Source organism: Eurypyga helias, unplaced genomic scaffold, assembly GCF_000690775.1.
Source record: "Eurypyga helias isolate BGI_N326 unplaced genomic scaffold, ASM69077v1 scaffold9774, whole genome shotgun sequence".
Taxonomy (NCBI): Eukaryota; Metazoa; Chordata; class Aves; order Eurypygiformes; family Eurypygidae; genus Eurypyga; species Eurypyga helias.
This window is the reverse complement of record NW_010248182.1, coordinates 1-21,748: the sequence shown is the minus strand read 5'-3', so window position 1 is coordinate 21,748 and position 21,748 is coordinate 1. Positions and strand designations below refer to the sequence as shown.

The window sequence follows — 21,748 nt, the reverse complement described above, 5'->3', positions numbered from 1 at the left end:
GCGACCCTCCCGCCCCCCTCACCCCCCAGATGAGATGTTCAATGCGTGTTTCAGTTCAGTGTGAGTATTCAGCACTTGTGTAAATGTGAATTCAGGATCTTGACCCAATGCTAGAAAAAGTCATGAGAAGCACAAAATGAAAGTGACCATCTATAAGAAATGTTCCTGTGCTTTCCATAGGTGTTTTATGGCAAATGCAAGAATAGAATCTCATTCTTCGCAATAGAGTTGAACTGCTTTAACACGGAAACTTTAATTTCTCTTTCTGGAGTCCCCACCCTTGTTCATTAGACTTTGCTCACCTTTCTTCATCATATGGGCAGGAGTCCTGTGCTAATAACTTCTTTTGCCACAAGTGTCCATTCATCCCCAAACAGGCCTTTTGGCAATCTTGAGTCTGGTGAGATTCTGTAGAAGAAAATACTGCGTGATTTTATAAGGAAATCTCTAGCGAACCAGCAGTTAATTTATGAGGGACCAGCTTAGGCTCTTAGGATTACCAGTTCTCTGTTGGTTCCAGTTGCTAATTATAGAAAGAGAAAATTATATTGACTCCTGTCTATAAATAATTTTTAGGAAATAAAAATAAACAGGAAGTCATTGTGTTGGTACAAACAGAGAATGAAGTTTCAAGCAGTGCAGTGATCAAATCAATATTAGCTGCACTACTGTTTTGGAATCAATTAATCAAATGATTGCATCAGAAAATAAGAACTTAAAGATTATGAAGGAAACCCAGGAGAAAGCTGTTTGATCATTAGGAAAACCTTAAAAAAACTCTTTACCTGCAGCAGTGAAATAAGGTCATTGCTTATTACATATTCTGATATGTAAGATTTCTGGTTTATGTCCAAGCCATAAGCTCAAAGCCGTTCTCCCTTGATTCCACTACTACCTATCTGTGAACCTCTTATTGTCCCTTCCTTGTCCAACCTTCTATACACAAGTCAAATTAGACAGATCTCAATAAAAACCTACTAGAATATTTTAAATTTTGCTTTAATTACACCTTCAGTGAACATCTCTACAAGAGTGGAATTTAGGGTTTAAGAGTTTTCTTGTTGGATTCTGTGTGCTTATTCACTGTCCCGAAACAGCTGTCAACAGAAGCCTAAATGGCTAGTTATGACACTTCTGCTCCCAGGAGCAGAACTTGCTCAGGATTTACTGAGGTCAGTTTAAATAAACCCTTCTTGGGCAAGCAGAATTTCTTGTCACTGTTGCTCTCCATATGTGCCTGTGTTTATTGCCCCTCTCTAAAGTTTTAAAAATGCAGAATCAGAGCAGATGCGCTTCAGGCCCATAAGAAGTTGTTGCTGGATGGTCTTTAGCATCAGGATGGGATGTAGATATTTTGTAGATATTTTGTTCATTGGAATAAATTTGCTCACAGGAACTGGGATTCAACTCTAGCCACACAAAAGGCAGCCAAGGATTTCAAGTGAATATAAATTCCTAGTCTCTCTGCTGTAGTCCAGCTGGAGGGTGATGCTACCAGTACTATCAGCTTTCACCACAGAGAGGGATGGAGGCTAATTTTTAGCATGAAAGAGGGAATGGCCAGCTCTGTTCCCAACCATCCTTTAGGCCTTTCTGCTCAGGGGTGTAAGCAGTGTGATGAGTTCAGGAGGTGGTTGTTCTGAGCCTCATGGGTAATTTCACAAGTCGCATCCCTGCTCTGTGCTTAAGTACCCCTCCTAGTACAATGGGCTTCCTTCAGAAAGCGCTCTGAAATCTTTTGATGACATCTCTTCTCTCTTATCTGCTGAGGTTAATTAGCCGTTTAGGGCTTGTTCTGTTCCGACACGCGAAACCAGAGCTAGAGCTTTGTAGCCGTGTGTTGATGCATGAGTTAATGTGTGTTTGCACAAATCCATCTGGCAGGCCTGGAGATCTGGCTGCATGGCCATGTGCTAGGTAGCTGTATTTGGCTGCCTTAATTTCCTCATCTGGCTGTGGGCTTGCTAATTAGTATCCATACAGATGTTGCCCTGGCGGCTGGGCCACGGGCTGGGAGGAGACCATCTGGTCATATGGACTGAGGACAGATGCAGCCATGTGTCCTGCTGGCTGAGGTCACGGTTCTGCAGAGGGAATGGGAAGGAGATAGGAGGCTGGCTCTCCCTCCCAGATCAGCTTTCTCAGGGTCACACCATGAGATAACGGCCGCTTGCCCAATTGCCAGGACATGTAAGCCAGGTTCCCCATCCCCAGAAGGACTGCTGAAGCCGTAGGAGCCAGGCTTTATTTTCACATTTTTTCTTTCTCGCCCTTTACCAATGTTTTCTCAGCAAACAGATTATCCATTCGAAAACCTTCCATCTACATTTGCTGAAGAATGATTTTTCTGCCAAGTTCCTGTCTAATACAGTGATGCCTGAGGTCCCACCACGATCACTGGTAACTTATCTTTAACAGTCGCATGCAGGCTGACAGCTAATGGTCAGGGGCATGTCCAGACCTATGTTCATGACTCTGCCATTTGGCCATGCATCCTGAAAAATCCCTGGGCTATAGCAAGTCCAGCACAGGCAGATAAGCTCTATTTACCCACTGAGCACGCCTTTGACCTGTTATCTACCTCTGGAAAAACTCACTTTGCAGTGCGATTGTGGCCTAATTGTGTGCTGCTGTGGCATTGAGCTTCTCCCTACAATGCCATGCACCTCTTCTGGGTCTTCTGATCTTTCTGCTCACGTTCACTTGTAAGCTGCAAGGAGATTTGTTACTCCCTCATTGGCAATTAGCTCTGAATTTTCCTTACTCCCTACTACAGACTACCAAGCATATTCATACTTGCTCAAGACTTAGATCTCTCCCTGCTTTGCCAGTTCCCTATGGACTTCTAACGAGCAGGTACTGGATCAAAGAAGCAAGGCTGTGTCTACTCACAAAGCAGCTCCTCTGGAAAGAAAACAGAGAATGCCCTGGTTTCTGCAGCAGCAGTTCAGACTTCATCTTCTCCACTGCCATTTCATGGCAGCCTTCTCAGTAAGTGATTCAGTGAACATGCTGCCTGATCAGCAGTCTCCTCCCGTAGATTTCCTGAGAAATTCTTCTTCATCGGGGAACTCTGGGGTATTTAAGAACTACCAGAGAGCATGTCTCTGCTTACTAAGTGCCACACACCATCTTTAGTTTGGAAGGAGGTTCTGATGTAAAACAGGGTGGAATACATCCACCCTGATGTAAAACAGGGTGGATAGTTATGAGAAAGAAATCGGATGTGCTCCCTGTGCCTTTGCCCAGCTTCAATTTAAGGTTGCTGATATACACACCACTTAATACTGCTTTGTGGTTTCCCTTTACCCTCACCATCTATGTCGGTGTGGGAAGGTGAGGGGAGCTTGATATAAGCAGTGAAAATCTAGTTAGGGTTGCCTCAGTCACTCTGACTCCTGCAGCATGGCCCCCTGGTACCTATATTTATAAACCACTTAAGCAGATTGTTTGTAGGTTGAAATTCAAAGGTTCATCAAACTGGGATTAGCAATTTGACTACACGAATCAGAATGGTTTGGGTTGGAAGGGACCTTAAAGATCATCTAGTTCAAAGCTTATTCCTTTCATGTTACTTATGTTGACAGTCCCCAAAATCAAGTAGTATCAGTACCATGATCTCTGAGGAAACTGTCCAGGAGAATGGGCAATCCTTTTGGGGGAGTTATGCTTGCAGTTTCTGCAAAGAAAAACCAGTCAAGCCATCAGCAGCAGAGCCCAAACTTCCCATCCTGTTCTGAGCTTACATGCCCTTCTGCGTGTCAGTATTCCAGGCAGTAGCGCTGCTGGCACGCAGCAGGGATTCTAGCATCCTGATGAGGTTATGCATGTGTGGGGAGTTCAGTTAGGATGGCGTCAATATTGGGTAAAGCCCTTCTGTTTGATCATCTGTTGTCAAGTCACTATGTTCCTAGCAATCCCCCATGGATACTTAGAGCAATACGTTCAAATGGCCCTTCAAGGAATTGCCAAATATTTATGTCCTTTATGAGTTGTCCTGGCTGATGAAAAAGGCTATTTAAACTCTGCCAGATGGAAAAAAATACTGGGTATTCAACATTACAAAAACCTTTTAAAACAAAAAGAAAGGCTAAAATAATTAGTTCTTTCCTTAATGTGATTTGTTGAATTTCCTGATTTTTTCAGAACAAAGAGATGTGACACAGCAAAAGGACAGAAGTTACAAATTACTGTAAAGCAGGCATAAAGGGAGAGAGGGATACATTTGTGCTTTCAGGAGAAAGCCAAACTCAGAGTAACTCCTGGGCTGTAAGTTCCCTTGCCAGGACCCACAGGTTTGAGGTCCCAGCCATGCCATTGCTTTGCACCTGTCACTGCAGCAGTGGGCAACAAGGAAGTATCCCATGGAGTGCCAAGGAAGACAATGCAGCTACACACTCTTCGATACCAGGACTGTTCTGCGGGGATAGGCGAGGGTAGGTTGCATGCAGGTACAGGGAACTGTGAAGTTGCTCTCAGTGGACTCTTTTCAGAGCATGGCTCATGGTTGCCCTGCAAGCCTGCAATACAATCTGGGCTTGTGGAAGGCAGATATTAAGCAAGGCAACAGCTAACTTGGCACAGCTTGTACCCCCAGACGTGTGTAACAGAGAAAGGTTGACTGCCAGGGGTTCAATATGGGCATACAAGAACATGACCCCTGCTGACGCGTAGGCGTATGGCGAGTGTACGGTGCCTGAGAGCATCATCTTTAGAGAAGATAACAGTAACTAGAGGATCTGAGGGAGGAAGAAGGTTTTCTGCTCCCAGGTTCTTCTCCAGGCTGGTGATATTCCTCAATATTGAGTGTAATGATCACACCATGTCACTGCAGCTTAAAGACTGAAAAAGCTTTTGCTGCTTAGCCCATTCACAGACAGAAGATGACTCATTTGACTTCCCACCAGCAATTTTCCATGCTTCTGAAGTTTCCTGTCTAAGACAAGTTATGGAGCCATGTTCTTAACGGCGTGATGACAGTTGCTACAGCATGTCTCAGAAAAGGGCAAACCACCATGAAAAGGGAGAAAAACACCTTTGAAACAGCACCAGAACTGGAAGATAAGGGGAATGACTCAAGGAAATCACTCCTTCTCCCTTCATCAATGTGACTACTGCCAAGCAACTGGGATAATCCCTATTTAAGGAAACTCTATAGCACCTTGCTACAGGACACATCATACGCAATTGTTAGTGTGGCTCCTGAGAACCAAGGAAAATAGCCCCTTTTATTCCCCAACAACCTTACCAGTGGTGGAATAGCAATGAAATCAGTGGGTTTTATGATCCCTATTGATAAGATATGAAGCTGATGCTTATCATAATTAGGAAAGGAATTGAGAGGCACTGATTTGATTCACCTTAAAAATTGCTGCTGCTGGAACTTTACCCGAGGACAGCAATGACAGAAGGTTTTATTCTTTTATCATGTCTTTTCTTCATCTTCTTGAAAAGGGAATGATTTCTTTCTGATTTGTATGTGTAATTTATACTGAGTACCAAAAAAGGTCAAAACCTCTTTGCATTTTGTAGCATTTTCCCAGCTTGGAGTTATTTATCTGTCTTGCAGCTGCTCTGAATGTACCCTACTTTTAAAGAGAGAGAGAAGGCTGAGTCTGCATTAGTAGGACCTGCTTTTATCTTTAAAACTATGGACAGAGAATCTGCAGTAGCCCCCGGGACAAACCTGGCTCAGAAACACTCGACTGATCTGATACAAATTCCCCCAGAGTCAACAAAAGCAGAATTTGGCCACATGACTGAGTCACGGTGAAGCACAGTTAAACATCCCTATTTGCTCCCTAAGTTATCATAACTCTCTCTCTTATACCCAGGGAAATCTATTAAAAAAGACTAGGTCCAGCTCTGAAGGTAGTGCGCATGGTTCACATCCACATGTGATCATTTTTCGGAAGGCTCTTTCAGGTCATTTGGATTGGAGGGATTAAAAACCCTTCAGGAAAACAGATTGGTATCTCATTATCCAGCTTCCTTTTGTACCCACTGATCCTTTTCACCCTTTATTCCTTTAAATATTAAAGGATCTGTTTCCTTATTGCTCAGCATTTCTTGAACCAAAGGATTGGATCCAGGGGACAGTCAGGGGACAGTGCTCAGAGATGCCATCAGGGTAAATGGCTAAAATTTGGACTAATTATTAGAACTGAGCTAGGATTTTCAGAGTAAACCAAGCCATCAAAATCAGAGCCTTTTAGAGGGATCTGACAGTTTTAATAAAGCTCTTGCTGGGATGTTTTATGAGCTCAAACCAGCTGATGAGACGTACTCATCCACAAGTAACTGAGAGCTTCCTGAATAGAGAGAAGCTTGCTGGCGTGTGGGAGAGCAAGTTGGACTAAAGATTTGTTTACCTTTTCTCCCACATTTCAGCAAAAATTCTCCTGAATATCAGCCACAAGATGTTCTGGAGTAGAGAGTCACTCAGCCTCTCCTGTGGGAACTGTCCTACTTTCATTATTCGCATAAAAAGAGAGATAACGCATTTCATCAGAAGATGAGAGAGGTCTAAATCAGAATTTGTGTGCTTGTGGTTTTAGAAGCTCATCTTGGAGTTGTAGGATTTTCAAAAAATTTCCAGAGAGGAAAGTATTTCGGGGAACTGGGGGGTCTTGTTCTTGGGCTGAAGGGGCCTTGGAAAATAGGCCTGGGGGATAATGAATGATCTTGGCCCATTCTTTATCGACACAGGAAGGCAAAAACGTCTCCTAAGCATCTGAGGGGACTTGGATCAGCCCTGGAAAATTCTTTAGCATCCTAGCTGAGGCTGGCTCCTACAGTGCAGGGATTATGGGCCCTGTCACAGTCAAATGCTTTGCAGCCAGAGTCTTAGAGCTGCAGCATTGCAGTGCTCAACCTGGGAGGTAAATAGCCTCCAGTCTCCTGAAGTCAGCAGGATCAGCCTAAAAGGATGGTCTCCAACAGGAGATACCTTTAAGATTAAGAGATGGAGTCTGCACAGTGAATCCTGCAACCTGATGGTTACAGAGGACTGACGTAGGCATCTTAGCATGCCCACTATTGATGCTGACACCACAGTGATATTATCAAACCTGCATGCGAGATTTCTTGGTGAGGCCACACAATCTGAATTTCCTTGGGAGGCAGGGGATGATCTTAGTGCAATCAGGCTTGCACATCTAGGCTGGACGATGGACCTTCTTTCTCCTCTTCTCGAACTATTGATAAAAATCTGTCCTATTGGTAGTAGCTGTGAGAGGCTCTGTCATTGTGTATCAGTGTGATAGCAGGAAATACAAACCTCTTGTAACAAGGGCAGCATAAGATCTCCCTGTGACGGCTTTAGACCCATGTCTGATGTATGTATACCCTGATGGTACGGCCGTCTCTGTTGCTCTTTGTCAGTGTGGTTGGAGCTTTGGTAGAACGGAGGGATCATAGTTTACTGTCAGAGGGTGTAGAGCTATGCTGAAGGGGCAGGAGATGGTAGCCAGTGAATATTCTTTTCTCTCTGGCTATTCACCTGTCCGTTTTCAGCCAAGGCAAAGCTGACAGCATATAACAAGCTTACATCAAAATCCTACTTTCCTTAAAGGAGCTTGACTTCCAGTAAATTCTTGGAAAAAGGCAGGTTTGCTGAATCAAGGACCAAACGAGGGAAATTTTCTAATCATCAGTGAATAATTGAAGCCCAAAGCTTTTCAGGTCCATCCCCAGGCACATGTGAGTTCTCCTCATAACTTTATTAAAAAATTGGAAGCTCTCCTTAGCCTGAATGCTCTCAGAGAGAAAGGATTAAACACCAGAGAAGGGAGCTTCAAGTGACATTTGAGTCACAGTCAAATGGGGCAGAGGCTTTTATAAACCAGTCTTCAGCAGATCCTAAGTAGACAAGTAATACCCCTGTTTTCCTTCGTCAACAATTGCTTTCCAGTTGCCTCCGTTGTAGAGGAGGAGATAGGTGTTTTGTTGTGTAAAAGCCTACGTGCGATTCTGTTAATGGCAGGGGACACCCTGCTCCCCAGAGACAGAACGGAGAGAAGGAAACGAACAAACAAAAAACCAGTCACAGGACACGAAAGAACATTAGGAAAGCTTTATTTCCCCGTGCCTGAGCCTGGAAAGACCTGCTTCGTTGCAGCAGCCTTTGAATGTTGTTAGCTCTATGGGGAATAGCCTGTGTTTGTTTTCTGGTTTTTCACTGCCACATACATTTACAAGAACCTAATTAATAAAGACGTCCTGCACCCATAAATTATCCACATGGTTTCAGATGGATGTCGGGTTTTTTCTCTCTTTTCTGCCTGTAACTGTGCATAATTTTGATTGCAAGGAGATAATAAACTGCTATATTGAATTACAGGTGTGGCTTCTCTGCCTTGGCAAAATGAGATTTCTAGGTGTAGTCTGAATATGAGTTAAAATTTATGAAGTATTTGGGAAGTCCTTACAATAAAGGCTGCTATAAAAATATAAAGCCTCACTATCCTGAATGAGTCTTGTAGCCCAACAAAAACAATTAGTAGAATAAGTTTTACAGGAATCTTTCATCTCTCTCAGTTCATCCTGTTTTCTCTATCTATGTACTGGTGCAGGGGAATAGTATGAGGTCGTAAGTAATTTGAAACACAATTCACTTCCTCCCTCCAGAGCAAGTTTTTAGCACATCATTTCAGTTTGGTTTTTTTTTTTAATGGTCTGATTTTGGCACATTATGCCTCTGCTGTTACTTTAGGTTTTCCTTTTCCTTTTTTCCATCTAGCCAAAAAGATTAAAAATGAAAATAATTTAAGAATTAATTAAAAAAAAACCCCAAACCAAAAAACCCCAACAACCCACAACCAAAAGTAAAAACATGGGGGCTGGTGTAAATGTGGGTGGGTGTTTTGCATCATCTATTTTATTTACCTGCTTTTTGCACTTGTCTTCCCAACCCAAAAGCCCCATGACTTTACTTATTATTAAAAGCATAATACCTTGGAGCTAAGTTAGTTTTTACTATCTCGGGATTTCACCATCATCATGAAGCCTTTGAGCCATTGTGTGTGTAAATGCCTGAGAACAGATGCCTCCTTTCCAGAAAAGAAGGTGGCAAGGAAATACCCTGTCCTTTTCACCAGCTGCCTGTTGATAAATGAAAAGTGTCAGGAGTGTAAATGAACTGTCTAAGTGGTGTTGATAGGTTTTAGAGACTGGAACCTTTTGCTTAGGAGTCCTGTCAACACTGCCAGACAGGTCTGTCCTGTTGCTGTATTCTCTCCTCTCATTGTTTCTCCATTGGCAGTAACCTGCTGCTCACTCATGTTAGGAAACAAAGCTTGAGTCTGAAACACAGGTTTTTCTTGGTTAGTGATTCAGGGGAGAAAAAAAAAAAAAAGGTGCTCTTGATGTCTATCTCTCTATGCATGTGGGGTCGGGCTGGTCAGGTTGTGCATGTCGGTGACACTGGAAAGGACAACCCTATGAGGCAACAGCTGTTCTCAGCCACTGGTCTCAGAACAGCACCTGCTAAGAGAAGGCAGTTCCTTTTCATGCCATCATGATAATGTGAACAAATTGCAGTTGCTCATCCATTTGGTGGGAGAGTCATTATTTTAAATGTCACTAACAAGCCCAGACTTAATTACATTTAGTATTCCCCAAATGGTCATCTGTTATGAGGCCATTTGCTGCCTACCTTGTCATCCTGCAGCTTCTGGCTGTATGTAAAAGTGCTGGTTACAAGGAACTTCTTGCTCAAAGAGGGTATTGCTATACTCCAGTCTTGGTACATAACTAGTGCGTGACATCGCTCAGAATTCGGCTCTGAATGTGGCTCATCGAGATGTCACGTTTGCAGCTGCTGTGCCTCTCCACTGGTGGCCTGGCCAGTGAAGCTGAAATGGTGCTGTGAGTGCTGAGGTGCTACAAGCCAGCTGTCTCGTTTGACCCAGAGCTATCTGCTCCATCGTCTCTGTTCTTGGCATCTCTCTGCATGCAGACTCCCGCATAGAGACAGCTCTCTCCTTCTGCCGTAGGACCACAGAGGTGACCAACACGGTCCCACTGGCATCGCAAGGGGAGCAAGGCCGTGGGTATTAGTCCCTCCTTTCAATGGTGCCCATTTTCAACACTCATGCCTGGTCTCAGGGAGATGGTGCAGATGTTTCTTCTGCTTTACATGGGAGAAATGCCTGCAGTCCTGGTGAGGACCTGTAGGAGTGGCAGTGCCCTGCCTGCTGTGGAACAAAAAGAGGTTGCATAGAAGAATGGGTACATTTTAGACAGTTGCCTAAACTAAAAGGTTTTCCCCTTCCTACCTTTGACTCGGGATGCAACCTTCCAGAACGCAGCCTTGTTACTGAGCTCGTTCAGCCTCACCTACAGTTTCTCAGCTGTACCCTTTCCCCTGCAAGATGCACACCATTCCTGGCACTGCTGAATGCTCGCTGCATGCAGCTTCACGGCCCAGTGAAGCGGCCCCCCTCATCTATTCTGTTGATCCCCAGGGGCTAGTTTTATCCCCTAGAGTAGAAATTGTTGGTTTTACACAGTGACTGTACAATAAATCGTTTTCAAGCGGTTGACCCTAGCATGCCAACTCCGCCAAGGTGAGACTGTGCTTTCAGGTGTTGTGAAGGCTGTGTGTCTGTTCTTTTCAGGAATGTTATTTCCAGAGTTATATACCACGTGCAGCAGCTGATCAGGAGTGCAGAGCTAGAGAGTACATTCCTCTCTGACGCACTCAGACTCCCTTATCTCTGCCAGCACTGGGCAGTTATACTACCAGTTCAGTTTTTGGTAAAAAAGATGTCCCCGTGCATTGGGTTAATGGTTTATTCCAGATGTGTCCAAGTACTAATTTCATTGCATTGCCATTCTTCTCTTTCTACATATGGTTTTTGGCTACCCTAGCACAGCCTGCAAACTTTGCCTGGGCACGTGTGCTGGTTTGCATCTAATGGCCCTATTCTGAAATTCTGATAAGCATCACATTTGCTATATTGTCTCGGCTTCGTAGGAGCCAACTCATGCAAACACTGTAAAGATTCCCCTTGGGGTCTAAAGGCTTTGCTCTTAAAGCACTCTGGGGTGTGTGTTTGACTCCTCAGGCACCAATAAAAGCCCTTTGCATTCTCTAAGATGCACCGAGGGGAATACGGTACAGTAGCTCAAATGGATACGTGCCCCGTGTGGACGCCACCTCGTTTTTAGCGAGGCTGCTAAGTGGAAGTGGCAGTGGGGGGGTCAGCAGATGTTCAGTGCTGAACTCTCTGAGCCTTAGTTCGAAGACAAGAACTAAAGTAATTAGTACATATTGTTTGAGGAATGTAATGTTGCCTCTGTTCATCTTGATTTTCATGGATCAGAGAGCTACACGGTGCCTTTGGGAAGGCTCATTTAAAAAGGATTCCTAAGTGCCTTGAGTTACATTTCTGTGCATGGCCTGAATTGCCCCAGTTGCGTCATCCAGCACAGCGCAGTACCTGCTGCATTCAAGAGCTTTGTCGTAGGATCTACAACTGATCGGCCCCTCACTTTATTTTGAAAGGGGCTCAGCCTGTCAGACCGCCTCACATAGCATCTAGCATTTGCCCATAGACCCAAAGGCCTCACAGAATGCAGCACGTTGATAGTGGTGTCCTCTAGAAGGCAGAAGACTCAGCTTCTTCCATTGTGGCCTCCCATTAAAACCCACTTCCCAGCTGTTCGGCTGCTCCCCTGCCCACAGTAAAGCTTCACAGGGATCCTTAAGGCCTTGGCTGAGCAGCCAAGGGCACTTAGGGCTGGGAAGAGCGATGGGGTGCAGCCCTTAGCTCCCAGGGCAGTTTGTACGTTTTAACCAGTGATGGTTTAGTGCAAAATGATACCGCTTAAGATGCTCAGAGGATCTTTTCGTATCCCAAATGAGTCACTTCTTGACGAGTTGAAATCCTGGTGCGGATTTGACAGCTGCCTAGAAATAGCACCCAAACTGTCACGTCCCATTTCTCCCTCACGTTTGGCTTCAGCCACAGATGTCTGAACTGCTGTTTCCACTTGCCTCTGCAGATGCCAGCTGGGTCACTGGCAGCTCTTAGGCAGAGTCCCCAGGAGAAGCTGCAGCTCTGGGATTCTTGGCTCTCTATGACGAGGTGCCGCTCAGTGGAAGCTGCAAGTACATACAGCCTCTGCCAACGTTTCTGCTGGAAACTGGGACAGGTCTCTTGGTGGGCAACCATAAGCTGCGCTCCCTACCCAAAATGCTGGATTTTAGCCTGTGGCAGGGACATAGGCTGCCTCTGTGGGGTGAGAATAACTCACACCTTCAGGAACCTGACAGTGACAGAAAGACGAGGAAGAGCTATGCTCGGCAATGGTAGCTGGACACTACTCACAGGAAGTTTGCAAAGCTTAGGGAAGTCCTACGTGGGATGAGGTGTTCCAGCCTTTGCTGCTGGTAGCCTCTCATGTTCTCTGCAGGGTTTCCCATCCCAAACACTTTTCTGCCTCAGGGAAGCTATACTAAACCCCGAGCTGTCTTTCAGACTTACACCTCATATAGGCTTAGCCCTTCTGTGACTGTTAATTGCTTGGAAGTTCCTTCTCCAGTCAGCCTAAAAGGCTCGGCTGCTTTCTTGTCAAGTGTCAAGATCAGGCTCCACTACAGGTATGTTAAGTTTCCTGAAGGGATGGTAGCAGGACAATCCAATATAATGATCAGGGCCAGTGATTTCTAACCCATAACAGTTTATCTGCTATGTCTGGCAGGACAAGTACATGATCCATCACAGAGAAGTTTACTCCCTCCAAAAGAGAAACACCCATTTGTTTGGTAAACAAGAAAAAAAACCCCACCTAAAATCCTAAACTCTAAAAACCTCTAAAAAAAGAGTTCTGCTGGGGGAAACAATAGTTGGTAACAGGCTTCTGTGAGTTTATTGTTCCAGTGTGAGGTTTTCACTTGAGAATTGCCTTGAAGAGCTGCAGTAGGTAGATTTTTCTGTGTCGTCATATGTAATTAGAAAGCACCCACTTCATCTTGCTTGTGCTGTTTTATTTAAACTCAGTTGGCTTAATCCCATTGCAGTCAGGTTTATTTGATGTTTCTCCATTAGCTAAGTACTGCTGGATGCTCCAGCACAATATGCTTTATGGCAAAGAGTGAAAAAGGAGCAGGCTGTAGTGTAGTGGCATTCCCTGCCGTTGCCCTTTTGCTCCTGTTGAGCATTGTGTTTTTCTGAGGAATAGTAATGAGGCTTCACTGACAAGAGGTGAGGACAAGCATGACCGAGGAAAAGGAAACCACTTTGACTTCATCATTATCCTTCAGCTCCACAAACTGCCCTTTGCTGATTGATGGTCTGATGCCCACACATCTTCATTCTTTTTCTGGCTCTTCCTTGCCTCACTGATTCATTCGGGGTGAAGAAGCTCCCATAAACAAAAGGAAAACATCTCAGCATTGCTTCCACTTTGGGAAGTGCTATTTCCGTTGCTAGGGGATCTGCTTAGAAAAGAAAGCCAACTCTTAAAAACAGTATTTCAATTTCAGTAAGTCTTATCTTGTGCTGTTCAGTTGTTTCAGCTAGTTTTCCAAAGAATCATACCCTGGTTTTGTTTTCCTATTAATATCTGGGGGGAAATCTTTATTGAGACTTATGACTGCCTGAGAACTAAACTCAGAGTCATATGCACACACATATCACAAGGAGCCTAAACTGAGTCACTTTCTACACTGACAATATGTTGCTTAAGTTCCTGGAGAGGAAGAAAGAGAAATGCTACAAAATCTAGAGGCAATTGTGCTGCATTTTTTGGCTTTGGCTCAGGTTCAATGTTCGAGTAGAACATATTGAATACAATTTAAAAAAATCAGCAGTATTCTTGTGAAAAGGATCAGCTATGTCTGGAGAGAAAATAAAATGGATTAGTGTTGTGGTTTAGCCCCAGTCAGCAAATAAGCACCACACAGCTGCTCGCTCACCTCCCTCTCCTCCAGTGGGAATGGGGGAGTGAATAGGAGGAAAAAGGTAAGAGAACTTGTGGGTTGAGATAAGAACAGTTTAATAATTACAAATAAATGAAATAAAATACAATAATGATGATAATAATATCAATGCTAACAATATGTAATGAAAACATAATTAAAATACTAATAATAATAATATGTAATGAAAACAGCAATGGGAAAAAAAAAAAACCCAAACCAAAACACATGATACCACCGTTCACCACCTGTCAACCGACGCCAAGCGAGTCCTTGAGCAGCAAGAGCCAGAGAGAGAGAGAGCCTGAGACAGCCCCCCCGCCACCAAGTCCCCCCAACCTATATAGTAGGCATGACGTACATCCTTTTGGTCAGTTTGTGTCAGCGGTCCTGGCTGTGTCCTCTTCATTGTAGAGAAGAAGCTGGGAAAACAGGAACAGTACCGGAAACTGAAAGTCTTTGACTTCATATAAACATTGCTTGTCAACAATGAAAAAAATTAGCATGTTGTCAATATTCTTCTCTGTACAAATCCAAAACACAGCCTCATACTAGCTACTGCGAAGAAAATCAACTCTGTCCCCAACAAAGCCAGCACAATCGGCAAATTTGCCATGAATGGGTCTCAAACGCAGGTGGAGAGGTCATCTGCTTATAGGCTCAGGCAATAGCTCTAGCAATGGAAACCAGGGATCTGGATGGAGATTAAAAAATTCCTAATAAACTAATTGTCTCACAACTAAAAATTTTAAACCTACTAATTCATATAGCTGTATGTGAGATTAAGTAGAATGCAAAACTGGTAAGAACTGAAATAAAAGTCCTTGGGGTGTATTAAGTAAAGAACAGTGTATGCCTGTGAGTAATTTTAGCAGCTAAATGGCTCTGCACATTCTCTGACACCTGATGATAATGTCTCCAATTTCACACATTGATTTTTAAACAATGCATGTCAAAATAAAGTGAGTTCCATGGTCAAATTTGCATGGTCACAGGTTTGCCGCCTTCTCCACACCCCAGTGGAAACTCCACACTGTTGGAGCAAGCCAATTCTCTTATCCTCAAGGTTGGAGTGGGGCTTAGATTGTTCTGCCCAGGCCATACACAGGAAAGACCGGCTGGTTGTCAGCTGTAACAACTGTAATTGCGGCACGGCCCATCCTCTACTAACTCCTGCTCCCTGAAAATCTCTTGAAACCTCATTTCCATTGTCAATAACAGGCATCTCACCAAATAATCTCCTTAGTGGATTACAGACAAACACCCTCTGAGTTTCTGCAGCAATTAGTATTAAATTAAGTGCGGTTTTAGACAGAAAAGAGCGGGAGGAAGAGCAGAGGAGTTTAGTATTGGCAGAAGATTCAGTACGGACAACCCTGGAACCACTAATCCATGTAAATTGTGGGACAAGGTCTGCAGGGTGGAGTTTCCTCCCTGCCAGTCTTGCTCCATGGGAGACAGTGCTGTGAGGGAAGGAGAATTCGGGTATTATGACTACTGTACCTGCCACAGACTTCAGGCTCTAGGATACTGGTGCAGGACCACACAGGCAGTATATTTAATAAAGACAGGCTCTTGAGACACCCCGGCTGACCAGTTCCACATGCGTCTTCTGTGTCTGGTAAGGTAAAACATAAAGGGAAACTTTCCTTATGTGGCCTAAGCCAGATACGACTGCTAAAATCTAGCCCCTGTGTGTATATATGGCCAAATGCTGTAGAAGAAAGGAAGTGCCATACGCAGCAGGTTGTTCCATTGAACTGAATATGAGATGACCTTGGAAAACAGTATCTGTGCTAGCAGAGAGAAACTCTGTGACAGGAATGTCTATGAGGAAACACAGGCCTAGTGAGAAGCTACTATTTTTCTGTTTGTTGCTTACTTTCACACATTTAGGAAATATGAGAGAGAAATTAAAGGGTGATGTGCTAGGACAGGGGAAGGATCCCATGATGCTGTAACTTGACTGGCTCAGTGTGTCAGCCTGAGGAAGAAAAGTGAGGAGCCAGAACAGCTCCTCAGGCATCTCCATTCTCCTAGTCAAGCTCAGCTTCTGGGCTCCTCAGAGTCTGGACAGCAACAGTCTAAATATTTTTCCAAAATTTTTGAGCTATGAGTATCATTGTCTTGGTTGAGAAGAACCATCAGGCCTGTCCTTTCACCCATGGATTGCCTGGAGACCCAAAACCGTTGAGGGCCATGACCTGTTCTGCCTGGTCTCTGCTATGATGCTGACAAGGGCTATGGCTGGCAGGGATCGCTGCGTGTCGAGCAGTTGTGTAGTTATTTGCATTTATAGCTGTTTCTGACTGCAAAAGACACTCCTTGCATTTCAAAAAGCTCCCTGCTGAGCAATGGGAAATTCACCCTGCTGAGGTGGTGGCGCGGATGGGGATGACATTGCTACCACGCACGTGTTTTAGCACTATTAACCATGCTCCTTTTTGGTTTGCTCCACAGATACTATGTGGGAAAGAGATCCCCCGCTGGGTGAACCGCCTGGCCTACTTCAGCTCGTGCATCCCCTTCCTCCAGAGCTGCCTCCCCAAGGAGTGGCTGACCCCAGCAGCCCTGCAGAGCCACATCAGCCTCGGCCTGCACAAGGAAGACCAGGGGGATACAATGGATGAGGAGTCACCCTCCACCTCTGCAGCCCCCTCAGCCTCAGGCACATCGCGAACCTGTAGACATACCCGGGTCTAAACTGTGCCCAGTATGCCCTCAAATAACATCCCCCTCTTCTTTCTCACATGCTTTCACACACCTTTGTTTCTCTCTTCTCTTCTTCAATGGACAACACAGGGGATGGAAGACCCTTTCTACGAAGGAGGTGAAGCTTCAGTCCCTTTTCCAAGGGCTGCCACTACAATTGCTCAGCAAAATGCCTATGAACCCCAACGCTGAACTGAGGAGCGTGGTGACTAAACTGGATTCTCCTCCCAGGGCCCCCATGCTCCTCGATCCATGGAGAACTGCTGGCTCTCTCTAGCATGAGAGCACGCATACAGGCAGGGTGCACCATACTGTGATGTTCCTTCTCTGGAACTGTTTTATCTTTTTATCTCTTCCCCCACCCATGTGAGCCCAGCAGGCTCCTCTCTATTTTCGCTGGGCTTGCCATTCCCCTACGACAAATCTCCTGCCCACACCCAGTGAAGGAAGCAGAGCCAGAACTCAACCTTCTCATCTCTTAGACCAGCAACAAGGCCCACTCAGCCCCATCCCTTTTGTAATTGTCAGGTTTCTAACTCACGCGAAGGATGAATGAAAGGTGCTGCCGTTCTACAACCACCAGTTTTCAGTACTCAAATTTAAGAGCTTGAATGACTGTCCTGCTCTTGAAAATAATAACAAGGAACTTTTCTTTAGGGTCAAAAAAAGGATGGGGCTAGTGCTTAGAGGCAGCTACTAAGTAGGTGCAGAGATAACTGTTGATCATATTGGTGCTTTTTGGCACAGACCCCTCTCAGTTCCTCTAATTCTAGGCAGCGTTCCTGGTTTCCATTTTTCCTCAGATTCCCTGGGGAACTTCTCTTCTAGCTGACATTTGCTGGCTGTCTTTGGGGGAATGGCCCTCCTGAGTGCAAGGAGGAGGAGACAGTATCTGTTGGGAAGGTATTTCCTTCAGCTTTTCCTCTTGCATCCACGGACCTAAAATGTGGCTCTAGAGCCACCCTTCCCCAGCTTATTTTTGAGCCAACCCAAGAAAGTAAAAAATAAGTGGTGAACCCAAAGAATGTCGACCTGTTTCTTTCTCCTCCCTTTTTGGAGGTGGAGGGGGAAACTTAGGGCCACATGTGGAAAGCATGGATGGCCCTTCCACTAAATGGGCCACCATAGCGCCTTCTGTTGTGTGCACTATTTCAGTGGCATGACAAATGGGCACAGCTGGCTCACTGGCCTCACCAGGTTGGCTCTTGACAAAAGCCTGGTCCTTGGATGTATTTTTGCTCATTCTGACAGCTGACAAGAAAGCAGGGGAGGAGGAAAGAAAAATTAGACCAACTCTTCCACTCAATTACCTCACTAAGAGTTCTAGTCAGAAGATGTAGGAGAGAATCAAAGGGGAATTCCAGGCCCCCTGTCTCCCTTGCAACTCCTCTCAGCTACACAAAGGAGGATGAAAAAGGAACAGGCACAGTGTTGAGAGGGAGTTGCCTTTTTAGACAATGCTGTTCTCAACAGCTGCTACCAAGTCAGGACTTCCACCCTCCACCCAGAAAGAACTACAAGCCCCTAAGATGGGTGGTTGTTTCCTTTTATTGGTTGCAATAGCATGCTAAGTCCAACCAGCTATTTCTTTAGCTCAGGTATACAGAAGTGTGTGTTTTCAGGGCTGAAGGTCTTGGCTACGATGTACATCACGTCTGTACAGATAGCGCTTGATGGTTAGTTACATGTGCATGCTCTTAGTGAAGCAGAAGGCTTTGGGGAGATCTACTGGATGAAAATATAACTCACAGGATGGCCTCACTCCACGGTCTCCTGAAGTGATGCATGTTTGGGCAACTTTAGAATACACCTCTCATTTTCATCCTCTGAGCAAATTGCTGCAAGCTCTGTAGTGAACTAAAGTCATGTTCGTCATTAGCCTTGGCTACTCACAGCCAATACTGTATTGTGAGCAATTCTGCAGCTCCTGGTATCCAGTCCAGCACCAATCCTGATTACCCTGGCTTGTCCAGGGCTGTTTAATATGATTTCCATCCTGTTCTCCATCCAGCTGCCGAGAAACCACGTTACACAATGTACTGTCTCACTCTCTATTCCCCTGCAGTCATGGTCACTGCAGCCTAAACCAGCAGCGCAAGCTTCATTTGTCTGAAGTTCCCAGGGTGCCCACCAATAGCCAGCAGCACTTTATGTGCAGTGAATTTTAAAATCTCTCTTCAGGTCCTTCTTTGGAGAAAAGTGAGAAGAGACCTTCTCAGAGCTTTTGTCTGGGCCAGGGAAACTGCAGTCAGAAACACCTTGTCACTTGATATGACAAAGGCCAGCCAGCCATCACCCTCTGCACCTGAGCTCTGCACCTGAGCTGCAGATAAACCACCATGTATACACCTAGGAGAAAACGAGGGCTCCAGAGGCACGTTTCACAGGGAAAACCCCCTCACGGTATTTCACAAAGTAAAGAACGCTTAACTGGCTGTATGGCGATGTGGACAAGAAAGCTACGTTCAGCCTCCTCGGGGACATGATTGTGTGCTTTAAGTATTGGGAACAACACTTGGGGCAAGCTGTCGATGTCAAAAACCAGATGTTTGTTTATCTACTTTTATGTTTGTCCGTCTGTTTATGACAGAAGGGGTCACATCCAGGAGGCATCAAACCTCTGTTTTAAATCAAAACCAGAATATATCCCGATCTTCAAAGTGTTTCTCCCCACCCCTCTCTGTTCAAGGTGACCAACCAACAATGACAAGAACAAAGGGACACTGTGGAAATAAAATATATATTGATTATGGCTTTACCTCTGTCATTTAACAGCATTTTAGATTATTAAACATGAAGACATTTTAAAAGTCTAATTTACTGTTCAACTCTGGCACAGCATGTTTGGTTTAGGCACTTTTCTTATCCTTCCAATTATTACATAATTATTGTTGGTATTATATAATTATCATATTTGTATTTAGTTATACATCTGCTTTTTCTGGCTGTTTTAGAGCATAACACCATGAGAAAATTTTAGATGCCAACAGTTATCAACAAAAAGCGCAGCTTATGAATCTTAACAAGAGCACCTTATGGCACTGACACAAACCCTTAACCCTTCTTCTTACTAACAGGACTTTTGGTGCCCTCTTAAAAGCTGGAATGAGAGGGCACCAGCTCTGCACATGGGCATCAGCAGCTGTGGGTTGTGTCTCTAGCAGAGAGCTAATAGTACTCAGGTGGGACAGGTTAGCCTGGAATATTAGAGTTACAATACAAACTGGTTCTAGGGGAAGACTGGGTGAGAGGGCAGAGGTAAGTAACAGCTTTTCTTCTCAGCATGTCTGTATTTATAATAGCAATTCTCTTAATTTCAGGAGATTTTTCTTACCAATTTTTTTTGTGGGGTGGGCTGGGGAGCAGTTGGCTTCCTCTTCCCAAGTCTGTGATTTGAGGCCTATATCTCTCAAACCCTTCTGAAGTTTTAAAAGGGACAGTTGTGCTTTCAGAGGCGCTGGGTGAGCTGGTCCCCAGCCCTAAACTTGTGCTCTGTGACGAGTTCATCTCAGTCTCAGCACAGCGCAGGGATGGACACAGACCTGTTCTCTTGCTCTCATTGCTCCCAGCTGAGAGTTTGCATTTCTGGAATTCAGACCCATGTTGTCTTTGTGTTACTGATGTACTCAAGAAGTAGTAATTTCCTGCCATGTTATTTTTTTATTCTTCAGTTCTGTTTATTTGTCTCTAGGCTGGAGAGGCTGCCAGAACAAGTTAGTGGCCACTGGGTTGCAATAATGTCATTTTGTCTTCTTATTACATGTGTTTGATTTTCTTCTCATTTGGTTTGTACATACGTGGTGTCTTACTGACATGTTCAGAAAACTTAAAGGACCTCCACCAATTCCTTGATGTGCTAATCATCAGTGTTTCATTTTCAAATGGGTTTAAATTACTCCTTGAGTTGAGGCAGCAGGTGCCCTGTTCTGCTTTGTCCCTGCCGTGGTTGCCATCAGGCAATGGCTTGGGTTGTGGAAAGGCTGTGTAGTGACTCAGAAAGTATTTAAAAGAGGGGCTTTCATTCTCCCAGCTCCACGCTGCCATTGCCACGGGCTACCAGAACATGGCACAGCCTTTGGCTACAGTAATATGTGTAAAGACTGCAGCCTGTGCCTGGAGGATATGTGTTTTTTATCTCTAACGCCCAGCGCTCCACTACTGTGCATGCGGCTGTAGCTGAGAAGCATTTGGGTGGATGGCATGGCACATTTAATTACTAGCAGGAGTGAAAGACTAATGGCTCTAAATCTCAGAGTAAGACTGTCCATTAGTGGTGTTGTAGCCAACTTTGTTTTGAAAAGGCTATAAAAGTTTTTGGTAGTCCAATATGATTGGGATAAGGTATAACAATACAGGAAAACAGACAGTATGGTCATGGCAATCTTCTTTCCTTAGGAAACCAGGCCACAGAATGAGAGACATGGCTAGTGCCCAGGCCTTCGCAACTGCTTTAATCAATGAGCTTTGATAGAAAGTTCAACGTTACAGAAGGCGGGCGTCAGTAAAGAGGTGTGCTCACTGACAAACGCTAGTGGGGACTGCATGCACAGCTTAATGTTGTTGAGCTGGCTTGTCTCTCGTTACAAGTAAAGATTCAGCTGACTAAGTTCTGGTCATTCCCTGGGTGGATACTAATACAGCAGAGGCGGCCTATGTTTCTCTCCTGTGGTGCCCTCCATGCTTACCAGTCCTTAATGGCAATGTTTCCTGCTGTTTCAGCCCTGCTATCCCTCTCACCCTGCCAAGGTATCCCAGGTGTAAGCTGCAGAAGCTCTTAGTCTCTCCATGCCGCTTGCTTTTGTGAAATGTCCCTGACCTCTATTCTGCAGGCTGGCTATTCCAATGTGTGGAAGGAGGTGAAATCCCTAGGCAGTGAACTAGGCGGTCAGTTGAATTAGTCATCATTTGATCGGGATTTCGCAAAGTGGCAGGTTTTGCCTTTGAGGTCCCCTTTACCCAAGCCACGTTTTTTTACCAAATACCCCACAGAAGCACAAAAGGAAGTTCAGAACACAGAAACATATCAGGAATCTGAGTCAAATCCCCTTACTTGAAAGTCTGTAGATGTTCAACACCATTAACTACCATCCAGCGTGACCTGGACAGGCT

The 21,748-nt window shown here is 44.7% G+C and overlaps 1 protein-coding gene across 1 annotated transcript in view; it reads left to right on the top strand.

Annotated features, from left to right (window-relative positions):
• DESI2 (desumoylating isopeptidase 2) overlaps positions 1–17,280 on the top strand; it is a 54,433-nt gene extending 37,153 nt beyond the window's left edge. The window contains exon 5 of the mRNA XM_010150975.1: positions 16,388–17,280. Coding sequence (XP_010149277.1) covers positions 16,388–16,630 — 243 coding nt within the window. The 3' untranslated portion in view covers positions 16,631–17,280. The remainder of the gene's footprint in view (positions 1–16,387) is intronic.
• The last annotated feature ends 4,468 nt before the right edge of the window (positions 17,281–21,748 follow it).